Genomic DNA, 16,549 nt, shown 5'->3' with positions numbered 1-16,549 from the left:
TCCCTGGATACTGAGCTAGAGGCAAGTCATCAAGGAGAGCAGAATCTGCGCTCTTTCAGAGTATTGGGGCCACATGCCAGGTTTTCTACCTGGAGGCAGAACCCCAAGGGCCTGTGGCAGCCCATCTCTAGCCCCAGAACTCAGAATTCACTTCCTGGCTCTTCTGGCATTGGCTTCCCCCCTCCCAGGGTCACCAGGGTTTGCTTCTGACTATGGTCTGGGAAAGCAGCAGTGGTGGGTTTGGGTCTAGCTCTGTCTATAGCTTGTTGAGTGATGACTTTGGACCAGTTGCTCCCTTCGCTGGGCTGCACTCTCCCCCTCGGACTGGACCAACGGTTACTCAAGTGTCAGCATGCTTCACGGGATACTAGTGTTACACAAGAACAACTGTGGCTAATTGGGGGAAAACCTAAATAAAGGGAGTCCCCTTGCTGCAGGATTATACAGAGCCTTTTCTGTACATCCTAGATCTCCCAGAGGGGACTGTAGGTAGCATGCAGTGTTTGCCAAGCTGACCTGACCAGGGTACCCTGTTATACAGAGATTCTCACCACTGATATATTCTGAAGGGCATGCCTCAGGATGTGCTAGACCAGAGGTCTCCAGGGGTATTCCTAGCTCTGTTATGAGATTTAAAAAATGTAACCACCAGAACTCCCGTGATCCTTGCCTCCTGTATCCTAGCCCTGTGTAATCCCCAGTGTATACTGGATTTACTGGTGCATTTCTAACAAACAGAGTCCTGCAGAAATGATAGGATGTAACTTCTTTTTTTTTTTAAGTTTATTTTTGAGAGAGAGAGAGAGAATGTGTGAGCAGGGGGAAGGGCAGAGAGAGAGAGAGAGAGAGAGAGAGAAGAGAGAATTTCAAGCAGTCTCTGCATGCTGTCAGCAAAAAGCCCAATGTGGGGCTTGAACCCACTAACCATGAGACCATGACCTGAGCTGAAAGCTGAAATCAAGAGTCGGACACTTAACCAACTGAGCCACCCAGGTGCCCCATTTTTAAAAATATGTAGTTATTTATTTTTGAGAGAGGGAGAGAGAGAGAGCAGGTGAGGGAGGGGCAGAGAGAGATAGGGAGACACAGAATCTGAAGCAGGTTCCAGGCTCTGAACTGTCAGCGCAGAACCCAACATGGGGCTCGAACCCACAACTGTGAGATCATGACCTGAGCTAAAGTCGGATGCTCAACCGACTGAGCCACCCAGGTGCCCCTAGGATGTCACTTTTGAGATTAGGTTATTAAAAGGCTGTGGCTTGGGGCACCTGGGTGGCTCAGTTGGTTAAGCATCCAACTTCGGCTCAGGTCATAATCTCACGGTCTGTGGGTTTGAGCCCTGTATTGGGCTCTGTGCTGACAGCTCAGAGCCTGGAGCCTGCTTCAGATTCTGTGTCTCCCTCTCTCTCAGCCCCTCCCCCACTCATGTTCTCTCTCTCTCTCTCTCTCTCTCTCTCTCTCTCTCTCTCTCTCAAAAATGAATAAAAGTTAAAAAAAAATTTTTTTTAAAGGCTGTGGCTTCCATACTGGGTGCTCATTCTCTCTCTCTCTCTCCACCCCCTCCCCCAACTTTATGTCATTACCACTTGCCATATGATGAGGACACCCAGGCAGTCTGTGGTCAACAGCCCTATTCGTGAGCCTGGAAGCAGATGCCCCAGGATGTCAAACCTTGAGGTGACTGCAGCCCTGGCCAACAGCTTAAAAGGCCCCAGGCCAAAGGCACCAGTTCGGCTGCACCCAGCTCTCTGTTCTGTCCGGGCCCCTTGGCTCCAGTGGGGCCCCTCCCAGGAATCCTCAGCCTGTCCCCCTCTTATCCTCATCTGCATGCTCTGAGCAGCCAGCTCTACCCAGTTCTTGTTACCTTATCCACATTTGTCCTGGTTCAACACCTCCTTCATCGTCATTTTTCTCCCATAATTGTATTCAATGGTCACTCAGAGGCCCCAAGCCAGTCTTTCTCATGCCTGTCCCAACCATGATATGTGCATTCAGGATGGGGCCCCTTCCCCTAGGATGGGCAGAAGGCTCCTGCTGAAGCACAGAAAGGGGCCAGTGTTGTCGGTTACACATGCAGAATACGTGCTGTGCTGCCTGGCATACTCTAGCAGGGCACCCCGTCCTCAGCTGGTCAACTCCCTGATTGAAAGTATGTCTACAGGGCTGCTCTCCAGTTTGGAGAAGGGTCCAAGATCTCAGTCAGAACTCCTAATACATCCCCTCAATGTGGGGCTTGGGGAGGGGCAGAGCAGCAGTCAGTCAGGATGAGGTCCCAGCTGGAGACTGGGACCCTACCCAAGAGGCCTGCTCTGGCTCTTTCAGCTCTCTGTGAGACCTGGGGCAGGTCCGAGGCTGCCAGATACTGCAGGATTTACACACATGTCCTTTTTTTCAGAAATAGAATCCTTATCAAATGTAACACTAGAAGACCCCAATAGCTACCAAGTGAGGGGAGCTGCTGACTGGGGGTGGATGGTACAGGGAATGCCGGAGTCCTGCCCACAGGACTCCCCCCATCTATTGCCTCCTATGGGCCCCACCGTCTCCCTCATTTGATTCCACCACCCCCCAGACCCTCCTCCTGCCCAAAGCTGTGTGCCCTTCACGCCCTCTTCAAGAACCACAGTCAAGCTCAGCTCTGACGCCCTTCTGTTTCTAGCATTGCCTACCTAATCCTTATATGAGGATCAGGAGGGAGGCAGAACCGAAAAGCAGTTAAATAGGATTCTAGTCTGAGCTACAACCTGGTATGGCAGGCCAAGGACCTGGATTCACATGTGCTCATGCTGAGAATTTAGGAGGGAAACAAGAATTCACAAAGGTGGGCCATAAGCTGCCATCATTTTGCAGTGAGAATAATGTTTATTGAGAATGGCTCATTACAAACAAAATATATATATGTAGAAAATCTCTGCAATGCAAAAGATCCCTTTTGTCCCTGTGTGGCTGGAGTGAACAAAACCAACCGTCCAGTGTGGCTTCGCTGGGCCCCTAGCAAGTGGACAGGGGTCATGGGTGCCACATGCTATGGGCAGAAGTTCCTGAAGTCTGGGCTCTCTCCAGCCTTGTTTTCATGACATGTGCAAGAACAAAACGTAGCATGGTTTGCATCCTACCCCCATGACCCTCCCCGGGCAGATGGCACCGTCTCAGGCACAGGTAGCTTTCTTGTTAATCTGCCAGATGACCTCTGGCAGGTGACCAGGTGACCTCTAACTTGTGGCCTGCCCAGGGACTGAGTGTTTCTAAATGTCACACGATGGACTGAGGTGCTGTGACCACTCTCCGTGGAGGCCGCTCTCCATGACAGCCCCACCAGTCATCCACAGCTTCGCTTCCTCATTGCCTTCCTTGATGCATCTATTCTTACCACAATTTTAGCCAGACCCTTCCTGAGGATGCCCAAACCTCAGCTGCCACACATGGTACTCCTGGGCGTGAAACCAGAGTTCCCTGGGATCTTGGGCCACCCAGCATTAAGGCAAAAGAGACGAGACCAGTCTGAAGGCAATGCTAGTCTCTGAAATTAGGGTGGCTGACCTGTTAGCTAACCAGCTAATAGCGCCTCCGTCGCGGCCAAAGGCTGCATCTGGTGCCGAGGAGCGATTTGGCTGGGTGGTCTGACAGCCCTCATAAACAGAGCCCACCTCTGCCCCTCAGAGCAGCCATGGTGGGGAGATGCCAGCCGGCTGGTGGGAGCAGATGCTAAGCATGGTTTGCGGTCCAGAGGGATGGCAGCTGCCATATGGCTCTTGGGGTAGCCTTGCTCCCTTGCCAATGACCGCTCATGAGGGGTGGGTGTCCTCAGCCCCTTTGGGAATGATCCATTTCCCTTAGTTTTTAGGTGCAGATCTGCATTCAAGACCCAGGCCCACCACTGTCCTGGACATACTGTCCCCAGACTGATGGCCGGATTTCGTCTATAAAGTGAAGGGTCCTGGCACTCGGCCCACCAGCTGTGAGTCCCTTTCTCTTTGAAAGAGAACTTGGGCTGGCTTATCTGCCCTATGAAGAGAGGTGTCAGTGGTTCTGAAGTACCTGAATCTCACTATTATTGTCTTACTTGAGGGTGACTCTCACTCCCCACAAGTGAAAGCTTAAATCTCAAACAAAACAAAACAAAACAAAACAAATAGTCCATGCTACGTGCAGTGCTATGTGATCCTGGGCAGGTACCACCTTTCTCTGTCAAGAAAAAAAGAGACCCAACTTTCTGTGCAAAATGTCCTGGCATGAACACTGGGGTGGGTGGGAGGCCACAGGCTATCCCCCGCCACTGCCTCAGCAGTGCAGGCCCTAGCACCCCAGCACCTCCAGCACTGTGAGGCTTGGGGCTCCCCATACCCAGAGAATGGGCCCCACTGTCAGGGCTTAGGCTAGTGTCAGGAGGCCTCATGGGTTGGGGGGGGGGGGAATCTTTGGGACTCAAGTGGCTGTTCTTGGCCCTCAGGGTCAGGCATTCTCAGAGTACATTCAGCCAGCAAGAGCCAGGGCCCTGTCTACTCCCCTCAGGGCCCTCCACCCTACAATGCTATAGTACCTGGAGGGTGCAGGGTGAGGGGTAGGGTTCAGGGTCCTTTTGGCTTGAGGCCCAGCCCTCCTCAGGGCCCAGAGGTCTGACAACCAGCCACAGGAACTTGGGTCCACGGGGAGGCGTGAGAGAGTGGTGGCATTCACCAAAGGGCACAGGGAGGTCTATAGCACTTCTGGGGGGGACAGGGGGGAGGGCAGTTCCCAGCAAGGCCTGGAGCAGTCCGCAGCCCTGGGAGTTGGGGTTGGCTACATGGTCTCCAAACACACAGATGCCATCCTGACAAGCGGCATCTCCAGGGCTCAGCCCCCAGGTCTGTGGGGAGACGAGCTCAGCCTTCTCCACCTGGGTCTGGTTTGCAGGCAACAAAGGCACCCACGGGGCTGGAAGTCCCCTGGGCGTGGTTGGAGTCGGGCCTGGGGTCCCAGGGGAGGCTCTACTCAGATGCTCTGCGGAGGCCTCCAGCAACCAGCAGGTGTGCAGGGTTAAGTGGCATGATGACACGCGCAACGCTGGTGGACAAAGCAGTCACGCCTTGGGCTCCAAGAATTCCCTGGGGCTTTGTCACATGGGCCAAGGCTGGATGCAGTTCTGCATCCAAGCCCTAGCAACTCGGGGCCTGTGCCAAGGCCTCCTGAGTGGGCCTGACTGGGGTGTGGCAGGGTGGGGTGTGAGGGCCTGGGCACACCAGGCTCCCGCCGTCAGCTGTCCAAGTAGACAAAGAGGATGTCCTCATCTGTGCCATAACTGGTTCTGGCCTCCTCGAAGTTACTGATGCTGGTGCTGCACATTCCTGCTGAGGGCAGGAAGGGCAGAGTGGGGTCAGCAGGTAGAGGGGGGTGTACCTGCCTCACTGGCGCCCAGGGGAGCTGGAGGACATCTCACCATGGCTCACTCGTCTGGCCACCCTTTGCCACTCGTCTTCCGTCCCCAGGAAGCCTTCCTTGCCTATTTCAGGCTACATGAGCTCATTCTCTGACCCTTCCCCAGTTTCGAAGATGGAGAAGGTGAGGCCCAGAGAGGGGAAGAAACATGTTTGAGGACACATGGGGTAAGTGTGCTAGAGTGAGGACAGTCCTTCCCATTCCCCAGGACAGTGGGGAGCCCTTGCTGGATCTGGAGCAAGAGCTGGAACTGGGCAGACCTTCCTCTCTGACAAGTATGTTTGCTAGCTGTCCTGGGAGGGCTGGAATGAGGGAGATGGCAGGGACCAGGGTGGGGGGACAGCAGAGTAAGGGTGAGGCAGGGCTCTGGGCAGCGGTGTGGGAGGGAGATGGCCTGGCCTGGTGTAGCAATGACCAGGGTGTGGAGGCTGGCAGGGCCTCGGGTTTGTGGCTGCTCTGTGTAGGCCAAAGAAGCAGCGCAGATGACAGGAGCTCAGGAGGAGCAAAAGTTTGGGGAGAAGGCAGTGAGGGAGGTCTTGAATGAGAAGGAATCATGGGGACTGGACTGTGAATGCAGCCTGCCCCACCCACTCTCCCCAGCCCGCCCAGCACTCACGGTCAGCATAGGCTGGGTTGTTGTAGAAGATGCAGCCAGTGGCGCGGTTGTAGCCACGCAGAACAATGAAGTGGCCCTGGTAGTCAGGGGTCCGGCAGAAGCAGCGGTGGCCGCTGGGGGCGAAGCAGCAGTACTTGACAGGACTGGAGCAGAGGTCGCAGTGCAACACCCCAGAGTTCACCAGCACAATGGCCACGTGGCCCTGTGCCAGGTGCTCCTGGATATCCTGCACGCTCACTGTGCTGTGGGCGGGAGGAGAGTCAGCTGGCACCATCGGGTCCCATTCCCCATCTCTCAAGTGGACCCCTGCCTGGATCACAAAGCTTGGGGACATGGCTGACTTCCCTCCCTCCTGAGCTCTTTGCAGATAGGAACATCCTGCCTTGTCACTATGGCCCAAGCTCAGCCCAGGATTCAGCATGGGACCAGTGCAGGATTCAGCATGGGACCAGTGCAGGGGGTGGCACATCAGCTCCAGATGAGACCCTGTCAAGGGCCACTGGATCAATACATGGGACCCCACCTCCCACCCTGGCTAGTGAAGTTTTTTTTGCTGAGCACCCTCCTTGATCATTTACCCTAAATCACATGCAGTTTACATTGGAAGCTATCGGTTCAACTTAATTCCCAAAATCTGAGCCAAGCATGGCTTCATCAGTTTTAAAACCACATGCTTCTCGGGGCGCCTGGGTGGCTCAGTAGGTTAAGTGTCTGACTCTTGGTTTTGGTTTAGGTCATGATCTCACGGTTCGTGGGTTTGAGTCACGACACTGTGCTGACATTGCGGAGCCGGCTTGGGATTCTCTCCCTCTTTCTCTGCCCCTTCCCCACTCGTGTTCTCTATCTCAAAATAAATAAATAAGAACTTAAAAAAAAAAAACAAATAAAATAAAGCCACATGCTTCTCTGAAAGGACTATTTTTCTTTTTGTTTTTTCTTTTCTCTAAGGTTCCTTGTGGCAGACGGTGCTGCCCACGAAGGGCTGGTCAGCAGTGTTTCCAGGGGACCCCCCAGTTCAGCTGAGCCAGCTGCTCCCTGAGGCAGACTATCAGGCACTGCCCCATTCAATGCCCCACAAAAGGCAGCAAATCCAGAAGGGGAGAGGGGCTGTGGAGTGGTGGTTCCCTAGGCTATGGGGGCCTCCTTCCTCAGCAGTCTCCTCAGGAGTGGCAACGTTAGCACTACGTGGCCTGACCCAACTCCAGCCCATGGCTAAGTCACAAGGCGCTTTGGTTTGGTTGCCTCAGCCTGGAGAAAGATGCCATTTTTCCATTTGGTCTTTGAAATGAAATAGCTGGCTGAGTTCCCGATGGTACGTACAAGAATGGGATTTCAACTACAGAGAAAAAGCGGGGGCTGCGCTGGAACAAATGCATCGTGCTTCATGGAATAATTGGGCGTGGAAGAGCCAGGTTTGGATCACAGCATGGCCGAGTTGCCGAAGGTGACCATGGGCAGCTCACACTATTTTTCCCATCCTCAGTTTCCTCACCTGAGGAATGGGGACAGCACCAGCTTCCCACTCAACAAGATAGCACATGTCAGGTGCCACTAAATAAACATTTGTTCTTTTCCTTCCAACGTGTGCTCACGTGGCTGAAGGATGTGTGGAGACTTTTCCCATTTTCCCAATTACCTATCATGCAGTAACATTATGTTAACAATGAAAACATAGGTCTGTAAAGAATAGGAAGACCTGAGAAGAGTGGTCTAGGGGAGCCCAACCAGGATCAAAGCTAACATGCCTGAGCCTGGAGAAGAAAGTCATTAGATTCTGAGGAAGTTACTCCCAGGATCTGCCCGAATCGTGTTCCTCACGTATAGCTGAGAAGGGGGAGACCCACATAAGGTCATAGCAGTCTGTGGAGATCTGAGAGCCAGGCCTCCCTAGAGACCCTACACACTGGGCTGTCCCGTTACTCTCCATCACCGTGCCAGCATATTCCTTAGGCTGTCACCCCTTCATTAAGGGTTCCTGCGTTCTGTCTCATGCTACCATCTGTGAGCAGACTGAGGGCAGGCTGGAGTCTGTCTTGCTCACTTGTTCCTCCAGCCCCTGCTCGTGATCCACCTGAGGCCAGAGTTTTGTGTAGCCACATGTCCCCATTTTATGGATGGAAACAGTAAGGCCTAGGAGCCCAAGTCTGTGTGCCCTTAGCCTCAGAATTGGCCAAGATTCTGGGTAGGAAAGCCCAGTTCTGCCTGACTGCCAAGTCCCTAGCCTTTCCTGTACATCATCCCAAGGCCTCCCCCATAGTAAATATGTGGGTGAGTAGGTGCACAAGGAAGAGTGAGGGGAAGCTCACCATTTTTCCACCAGCACCTTGCAGGCCTTGGCTTGTGCAAACAGCTGGTTCACCCGGGTCTCCTCTGTGTCAAAGTGCTTTCTGTAGAAGGACTGAAGAGGGAAGAGCAGGCTGGAGGGGATGCCTGTCCTGGCTGTCCTCACCCCATTTGGATGAAGTAAAGAGCATGTTATGGAGTTAAAGATGGTGAAAGAGGGGACAAGCCCGGCCTGCTAGGGGAGATGCAGCACATCCGGGCAGAAAGCTGCGTCTGTCTCAAGCCGGCAGGATGGCTGGCCAGAATGCACAGGACCACACAGAGGCATGAGGAGGACGCTCAGGAGACAGGTAGGCAGTTGAGCTCAGGCAGCCTAGCTCCCCCAGCAAGGCTAGTCATCCCTGGGCTTGTGAACCCCAAGGACATCAGTGGGAGTCTGTGGTAAATGAGCAAAAGGGGTGGCTGAGCCCACCCAGATGCTCCTCCACTGCTTGGCTTAGCAAGATGAGATTCATGGGACATACTTTATTTGGCATAGGGGACTTAAGGGGGCTAAAGCCCTCAGGGCGGAGGCAGGAGAGACCCTGTTCTTGGGTTCTTTTCTCTGCCTTGCAGCCACAGTGATCAAGCCAGATCCATTAGCGTTCTTCCCCTGTCCTGGAAGGTTCAAAGGAGAGTTAGGTTGACTGGCACTGGCCACCATGTGACAACCCTCTTGCCAGCGAGGCCAGGAGAGACTGTGTTCTGCCAAGTTTTGGAGCCTGGGCCGACATGTGCCTCTGCAGCAGGCAAGACTGGCTCTAACTACACGGGTTGGGGGGTGGGGGTGCACTGGTATAATGGCGAGGCTATGTTGACATTCTATTTCAAAAAGAAAAAAATAGGAAAGGTGGCATTTTAGTTTTTCTTCCTGAATAGCAATTACCCAGATTGGAGCCGGCTGTCCCTGTGACAAGGAAGAAAATGGGCAAGTGGCAGCAGGGTGAGGTCAGAGTGACATGCTCAAAGGCCCTGGACAACAGGAAGGAGGGACACAGAAGGCGGCCTGAGATGCTCCCCTGCACATCATCAAGTGTTCTTGAAGGTAGGCAGCTCTCACTGCTTAGATGCTTTGGGCAGGCTGGACCTCAAGGTCACCCGGTCTGACTGCTTCGAATGTCCTGCCCACTGGACATTTGCTGCTGTTCCCCGGTCTCTGTGCACCTGTGTGCCCACTCGGGTGTTCAGGCCTTGACCATACCCTTTTTCAATTACTGGGCCTGGGTGATGGCCTGGCAGTTGAGTGCTCACCTGGTTCTTGTAGCCCTTGTCAACGCCCAGGGTCTGTGTGCAGAAACGGTGCCTCACGCCAAAGTGGCGCATTAGGTAAGCCAGGTCAATGGTCCAGATGCTCCTGGTTAGTCGCAGCTCCTGCAGGGCACTCTCAAACTCATTGTCGTCCAGCTGGCCCAGGTACCTGTGGGCAGACAGGCTGCTGAGGTTGGCTTGCCAAGCTGGCTGGGGTCATCCTCCTCCCAAGGGCCCACCAGCCACTATCAGAAGGCTCCATCCTTTGTCATGATCCTACATCTTGTCTACTTCTTGGGCACAGCGTGAGGCTGCCTGGGGCACTGTGTTGGCCCCAGAGTCGAGGATTCTGCTTCTTGAGTCTCTTGCAGGTTGTGTGACTTTGGGTAAGTTGCCAACCACTCTGGCCTCATCTCTAGGATGAGATGCTTGGACCACATCAGTGGTTTTCTAAGTTTCAGACACAGAACACTTTTGTTGAACACTGTCTTTCCTGGAATTCCAAGATATAAAACAGGTATGGGAGAGGTTGCTCTGAGGTTCCTGGCAGCTGCCTGAAAAATCTCCTACAAGGAGATCACTGTGGTCCCTCTATGTTCTGATGCCTAAGGTTCCTGTGATATTCATTCACATAGCCTTAGTTCAACAGTCGGCTCCCCAGTGACACAGTCACTAGGGAGCCTGAGGTTGGAAGGTCCCATGTCCCTGTCATGGGGTCACTCTGTGGGCCAGGACTGGGCACCTGGGTCTTCCTTGGCTATCCCCCGAGCCTAGTCCACCCTTTGCTTGCTTTTGCAGATGGAACCAAGCCTGGATGGAAGCTGGGCCTCCTGTAAACCCTAACCATGAATAGCCATATGGATGATGAATCCCACCCAGGTCTCGCCCTGTTTCTCCTTCCAGCCAGAGCAGATGGTGTGGATGGGGAGAGTCTAGGCCTGAGCACTCACCGCAGCACCATTTTGGAGCAGGCCAGGCCGCAGTCCCAGTGGTAGAGCTGCTGGATGATGGGCACGGGCAGCTGCACAAAGTCTCCTGTGTGGAAACACAAGGAAGTCACAGACCTTTGGCATTGTGCCTGTCACTGCCACCCCCGTTGGAGCCACCATCATTGGCTCCTGCCCAGATCCGGTAGGGGCTGTTCAGAAGCTGGTAAACAGCCTTTCAGGTGCCCCAATCCATTCTCCTTACAACAGCAGTAATCTCCCCAAAACAACCAGTCAGAGTAGGCCAGCCCTGCACAAAACCCTGCAATGGGTTGGTTCCTGCATCTCTTAGGACAATGCCTTCATGGCTGCTGCCCCAGCACCCTCTGCCTTCTTGCCTCCCTCATCCTCATTGGGCCTACCTCTAGGCAGAACATTCACCTGCTGTGATCCCTTATGCTCCAGGGCCTTTGCACACCTCTTCCCCCTGCCTGAACTCTCCTGGCCTCCCAGGTGCCTGACCTAACTCCTGCCTTTGGGTATCACTTCTCCACGATGTTGCCTCCATCATGCATAGCCCCCCGCTACATGCACTCACAGACCCACAGGCCTCTCTTTTAGAGCACTCTTTTTGGTGGGACCTCTGAGGAGGCTGGGACAGGGCAGGCACATGGGAGATGCTCAGCAGATATTCAAGTCTGAATTCATGAGGCCCCTCGTGGTCTACCTAACTCCAAACCCCCCAGGGCCACCAAAGTGTGAAGTCCATGGTTAGAAGGAAGGGATAGTGTCATGTAATCTGTGTATGTGCAACGCTACCCTAGGTGACCTCTCAGTCTATTCTTGCCATACAGTGTGGAGCAGCAGAAAGTACCCAACCTAAGCATTGTAGCCCCAGCTCTGTCACAGGCTGGCTGTGGGCTGAGCAACTGACTTCCTCTTGCTGGACTGAGTTTGGCTATCTCTAAAGTGGGGGACTTTGGTCTGATTCTGTCATTCAATCAACAAATATTTCCCAAGAGCCTAGCACCTGGATGTGAACTGGAGATGTGGTGGTAAGTGACATAAACAGATCCCTGTCCTGGTGGTCAGCAACAACAAGCAAGTGTAAGAGAAAATCAGAGGGCTAGTCTGGGGAAATGGTGGGGGTATGTCTTAGAGAGTGACAGTGAGGAAAAGGAAGACAGGGGGGAACAACATGCACTGAAGTGCTAAGGCAGGGGCCAGCTGGCATGTGGCCTATTGGAACCTCCTACTCTGGGATCCCACAATCTGGACAAAGTTCAGAGTCTAGAGAAATGGGAGGGACTTCACTTCAGCTATCACCACTCACAGCTCATTCATGACACCCACTCAGCATGTGAAAACCCAGCCCACATTGTTTCCTCATCTTGGGAGTCTCTGGGGTCTCTTCTGAACCCATGACCTGTCTGTGCAGAGCTGCGCCAGAAGCTGGCTTGCTATGCCAGCCCTGGCTCCCGCATGTAGCAACCAGAAGGGCCCTGATGTCTCTCCTGGCTTTTCAACCTGCTGGCCTTGTCTGGGCAGTGTCTTGCCTGGAGTGAGTCCCAAGCTCCTATGCTCCTATGTCTAAACTCTCCCCAGCCTGCAAGGTCTGGCACAGATGCCAGGTGCCTTCTCTGATCCTAAGCTGGCCATGCCTTTTCCCTCATCTGCACTCTGTCAGGCCAGAGTTCACGCTTTGGCTCACAGGACCCTTGCATTGAACTTGTTTGTGCCCTGCTGAGCTGTTGTACATTCCCAGGAGGCAGGGACCTGTGACTGCTCCTTCACTGTCTTATACTTGGCCTTTCTCCCCCCATTCCTCACCTCCAAGTGCAAGCAGCAGGGTGTATGGATGGCAGGATGGTGTGGGTGAGTACAGGCCTCTTGTTGGCTGAGTCACTTGAGGAGAAGCATTTGACCTCTCTGTGCCTACTTCTTCCTCTATGAAATGGACCGCCACAGATACCAGTCTGCAGAGTGCTATGAGCACTCAGGGCAAGAGCATGTGTAAAGCTCTTTGCAGGTGCTGACGTGAATGCTGCCCTCCATCCAGGGTGGGCCTGGTACACTGAGCCCAACTGGGCTGAGGTTTTTGTTCCCTCCTTCCCCTGACCCCTGATGCCTCTAAAAGGAACCCAGGCCATCATTCAAAGCCTCCCACATTTGCCTCTTCCCACTGCCATAGATTTAGTTCTGAGGGCTCAGTGCAGCCTGACTTCTGCCTATCCTCTGTTCCAAATTCTACCTCCAGCTCCTCCCCCATCTGTACACAGTAGCCAGAGGGATCCCATCCACAGGCTCCCATTACTCTTAGAATAAAGTTGTCACCCCATTCCATGGCCCGCAGGGCCCAGCCCAATCTGGGCCCCACCAGCCTCACCTTGGCCCTGACACCTCATGAACCCAGTTCCACCCAGTGACCCTGGGAACCCATCAAGCTTCATTCCACCCCTCTGCAAATGCAGCAGTCTCTGTCTGGGACTTTCCTCTGCAGTTCTCGAGGCTGCCCCTTTTTGTCATTCAGGTCCCAGCTCAAATGCTCCTCCTCTGAGAGGATTTTTCTGACCATGCCTTCAGGGGAGAAGGACCCCCTTCCCAGCATCCTGTTTGTTTCCTTCATAGTACTTAGCAAAATTAATAAGAAAAAGAAAAATAAAATAGAGTTACTCCATCTCCCCACAAGACTGTAAGCTTCCTGATGACAGAGTTTGCTAATCTTGTTGACCGTTATTCCCAATGCCTAGTGTCTGATGCTTAGCAGTAACTCAACAAACATTTGTTGGAAGAAATGAACTTATTAAGCAATCAATGTGTGCTACGATTTGAGAACACTAACTAAATCCCAAGTCCTGCTCTCCAGATCATATTCTTAAAAATTCCCTGCAATGGGGGACGCCTGGGTGGCTTAGTCGGTTGAGTGTCTGACTTTGGCTCTGGTCACGATCTCGTGGTTTGTGGGTACGAGCCCCATGTCAGGCTCTGTGCTGACAGCTCGGGAGCCTGGAGCCTGCTTCAGATTCTGTGTCTCCCACTCTCTTTCTCTCTCTCTCTGCCCCTGCTTCGGATTCTGTGTCTCCCTCTCTCTCTCTCTCTCTCTCTCTCTCTCTGTCTCTCCCCCACTTGTGCTCTGTCTCTCTCTCAAAAATAAATAAAATGTTAAAAAAAAAAAAAAATCCCTGCAACGGGTTGAGTGGAGAGAGAGCAGGGTGCTGTTCTCTTGTGGTGGAAGGTGTCACTTTTCAAGAATCCTTCACTGTGGCAAGAACCCACCTTTTTGTTTCTCTCTACATAGGCTGTTTCCTCCCCAGCCTTTGCTCTTGCAAATCCCTTGTCTGGAATGTTGTCTCCCATCTCTGAACATCCAAATGCTCTGGTCTCTTTCCCTCTCTGAGCCCTTCAATATGGAGTATTTGATGTGATCGTGCCTGCCTTCCCCACTGGACAGACTGCGAATACCTCAGTGGCAGGCAGGGACAGGGTTGCATTTGCCTCTTCCCAGCCCTTTGACACTCATACATGCTTGATGAATGGAAGGTGTTTTTCCAAAAAGGCCTTATCTCTTGAGATGCCTAGGCCTACTTGTCATGGCAATGCCCCAACCCCCTCTTTAACCCCCACCCTGGCTTCCAGACTACGGCCCTCTGTTCACGGTTCCCTCCTCACTCTGTGGCCCAGGCTCTGGCACTGGCTAGCTGGGTCATCTTTGGCCAGGCTTTGACTCTGTCTGTGCCTTCCCCTATTCTCAGCTATAAATGTGGCACAGGACAGTTGCTCCCTAGGGCCCTTGTGTGCTCTTCCTCTTCTTGCCCTGGTCCCTAGAACCCCTTGATTCTGAGGCCGCACAAGGCTAAACACTTCCACATGGCCATCTCCAGTCTTGGCATGGGCAAGTTAGCCCACAGGGATCCAGAGCTACTGCTGTGGGAGAGATAAGGGGAGGCAAGGCCTTCTAAGTCCAGAACTGCTGCCAGATGTTGATGCTTGGAGCCAAGGCTTTGTCTCACCTGAAAATAAGGTTTGCCTGTTAGGCCCTGGCCTGGCTTCAGTTGGCAGCTGTTGCCAAAGAAGGTAGGTAGCTCATTGGTCCTGGATACTTACAGCTCCTTTCAGCTCTATCTGCTTGTGTGCAAAAGTGCAAGTAACAATGGTAACCTACTTTACAGGGTCCTTATGAGGATTAATAAGGCACTGCATGTAAACAACTTAGCACAGTGCCTGCTCAGAGAAAGCTCCCTATGAATGTGAGCTATTACTTCACCGAGACTCAGGAAACCAAGTGTCTGATCCAAGATCACAGAGTTAGATAACTGGAAGAGTAGGGATGCAAAAATCAGGACAGCATCAGACCCTATGCTCTGCTGCATTCACAAAAGAGACCCCTCTCTGGTTGTGACACCAAGCTCCCTGATGTCTTAGGGTTGGGTCACACATGCTCTTGACCTCTCCCTTGAGTTGGCACCTCACCTCAGAGTTTACTAGCACTTTCTTGTTCAAATCAACCCTGAGAACAGGAATCTTTGCCTTTCCCCTCCCCCACTCAGGAAAGCAAACTGAAGCCCAAGGCACTAAATTTCAGTCTTGGTTTCTGCCCCAAAGAAACTCAGGCCACCTGAGGGCAGAAGGAACCAGAGGGTCAAGAACTACTGCAAGACAAAACGCTGACCCTGGGAGGCCAGGGTAAGGGGCACACCCATTGCTCTGTGCTCTGGGCCAGGTCCCGGCCCTTCTAGGCCTCAGTTACCCCAGAGCTCCGGGAGGGGACGGGATCTCCTAAGGCGGCTCCAGCAGGACTTTTCGCTTCTGGGCAAGGTGCCGCCCTTGCCTCGAAACCAGGACCCTCCCACCATGACCGCTTTCAGAGCTGACTGGGGTCCCAGCCCTAAGAGTATTAGGAAATCCCAAGTGACCGGGGCTGGGGATAAGCGGCCAAGGCGGGAGTGTATACACCTGGCCAGGTGTCGCTCAAAGCCCTATAGCCCGGCCCGTGGCGGCGGTCGGCCCAAGGTCGCGCGGCCGGACCCTGCCCGCGCTAGGGCGGAGTCCCCCTCGTTCCCCGGGGTGAGGGCTGGGCCCTCGGGGAGGCACTGACCGGGCTCGAGCGGCGGCCCCGCTGCCTCCGCCTCCGTCCTCATGACCCGGGCCGCGCGGGGTGCCCATGGCCCCCGCCCGGCGCCGGCTGCAGCTTCGGCTTCGACTGGGGCGGGAGTGGGGCCGGTGCGTGTCAGGTTCCTCCGCCGCCGCTGCCGCCGCCACTGCCACCGCCACCGCGGTGGGGAGAAGAGGAGGCGGTGGCAGGGCCGCCCCAAGCCCCGCCCCGCCCCTTCCAGGATTCGGGTCAGGCCCCGCCCCTTTCATAAACCCCACCCCTTCCCTGCCTCAAGGAGGCCCCTCCCCTTCTTTTCCCCTCCCCCGACTTCTATTCCTAGAGGCCCCCGGCCTCAGGATCTAAGCGGGTCCTGGCTAATGGCAATGTCAGCTCCCTGTGACCCCTCCCCTTTCCCCTCCACCACGCACAGGCGCGCAGGCCCTTCCCTGCCTCCGTTCCCCGGAAGCTCCGCCCTTTTTCTTGAGCACGGCCCCGAAGCCCTACCTTTCCGCGAGCCTTGGTTCCCCAGAGACTCTTCATCTTCGCAAACTCAGTCTCTTCTCAGCTGCAGTTTCTTTGCTAGCCTAAGGCCAGGTCTTACCCGTACACCGCGGGGTTCAAGAAGACCTAACACTACTGCGACTCGCTGAGGGCCGGCTCTGGGTCGGCCCCAGCTCTACTCTCTATACCTGTTTCTCTACTCGTATGGTGAGATACCTCGCCTGAGGGCTCCCCTTACCTGGCAGTGCCGGTTCCAAAGGTTAAATTGTGAGGGGAGGTCCTGGCCCTCGGCCCCTCCACCTGTTGCCCCCGATCCGAGAGCCTAGGTCCCGGATCCCCGTCTCACAGTCCATCCTGTCCCTGGTGTGAGGTGTTTGGAAACGCGAGTTCCCCATCCCCCCCTTGCCGCCCCAGGATCAGTGTTTCCGG

General features: G+C 54.2%; 1 protein-coding gene across 3 annotated transcripts; it reads right to left on the bottom strand.

Annotated features, from left to right (window-relative positions):
• Positions 1–2,842: 2,842 nt before the first annotated feature.
• On the bottom strand, positions 2,843–16,507 carry GUCD1 (guanylyl cyclase domain containing 1). Of its 3 annotated transcripts, none has more exons than XM_086681972.1 (6): positions 16,359–16,507; positions 10,552–10,636; positions 9,605–9,770; positions 8,338–8,429; positions 6,032–6,273; positions 2,843–5,327 (listed from the first exon to the last, which is right to left on the bottom strand). In XM_086681972.1, the coding sequence occupies exons 2-6, from the start codon at positions 10,560–10,562 to the stop codon at positions 5,233–5,235; spliced, it is 606 nt and encodes a 201-aa protein (XP_086538098.1). In that variant the 5' UTR covers positions 10,563–10,636; positions 16,359–16,507; the 3' UTR covers positions 2,843–5,232. The 3 variants fall into 3 exon arrangements, with proteins under 3 accessions (XP_086538098.1, XP_025788965.1, XP_025788966.1); XM_025933180.2 differs by lacking the exon at positions 16,359–16,507 and adding an exon at positions 15,623–15,846; XM_025933181.2 differs by lacking the exon at positions 16,359–16,507 and adding an exon at positions 15,623–15,843 and having other exon boundaries at positions 2,843–5,324.
• Between the last annotated feature and the right edge of the window lie 42 nt (positions 16,508–16,549).

The sequence above is a fragment of the Puma concolor genome, chromosome D3 (assembly GCF_028749965.1).
Source record: "Puma concolor isolate L17-30 chromosome D3, mPumCon1.1.hap2, whole genome shotgun sequence".
In the NCBI taxonomy this organism is placed as follows: Eukaryota; Metazoa; Chordata; class Mammalia; order Carnivora; family Felidae; genus Puma; species Puma concolor.
The sequence above is the reverse complement of the archived record's forward strand: the minus strand, read 5'-3'. Positions and strand labels throughout refer to the sequence as shown.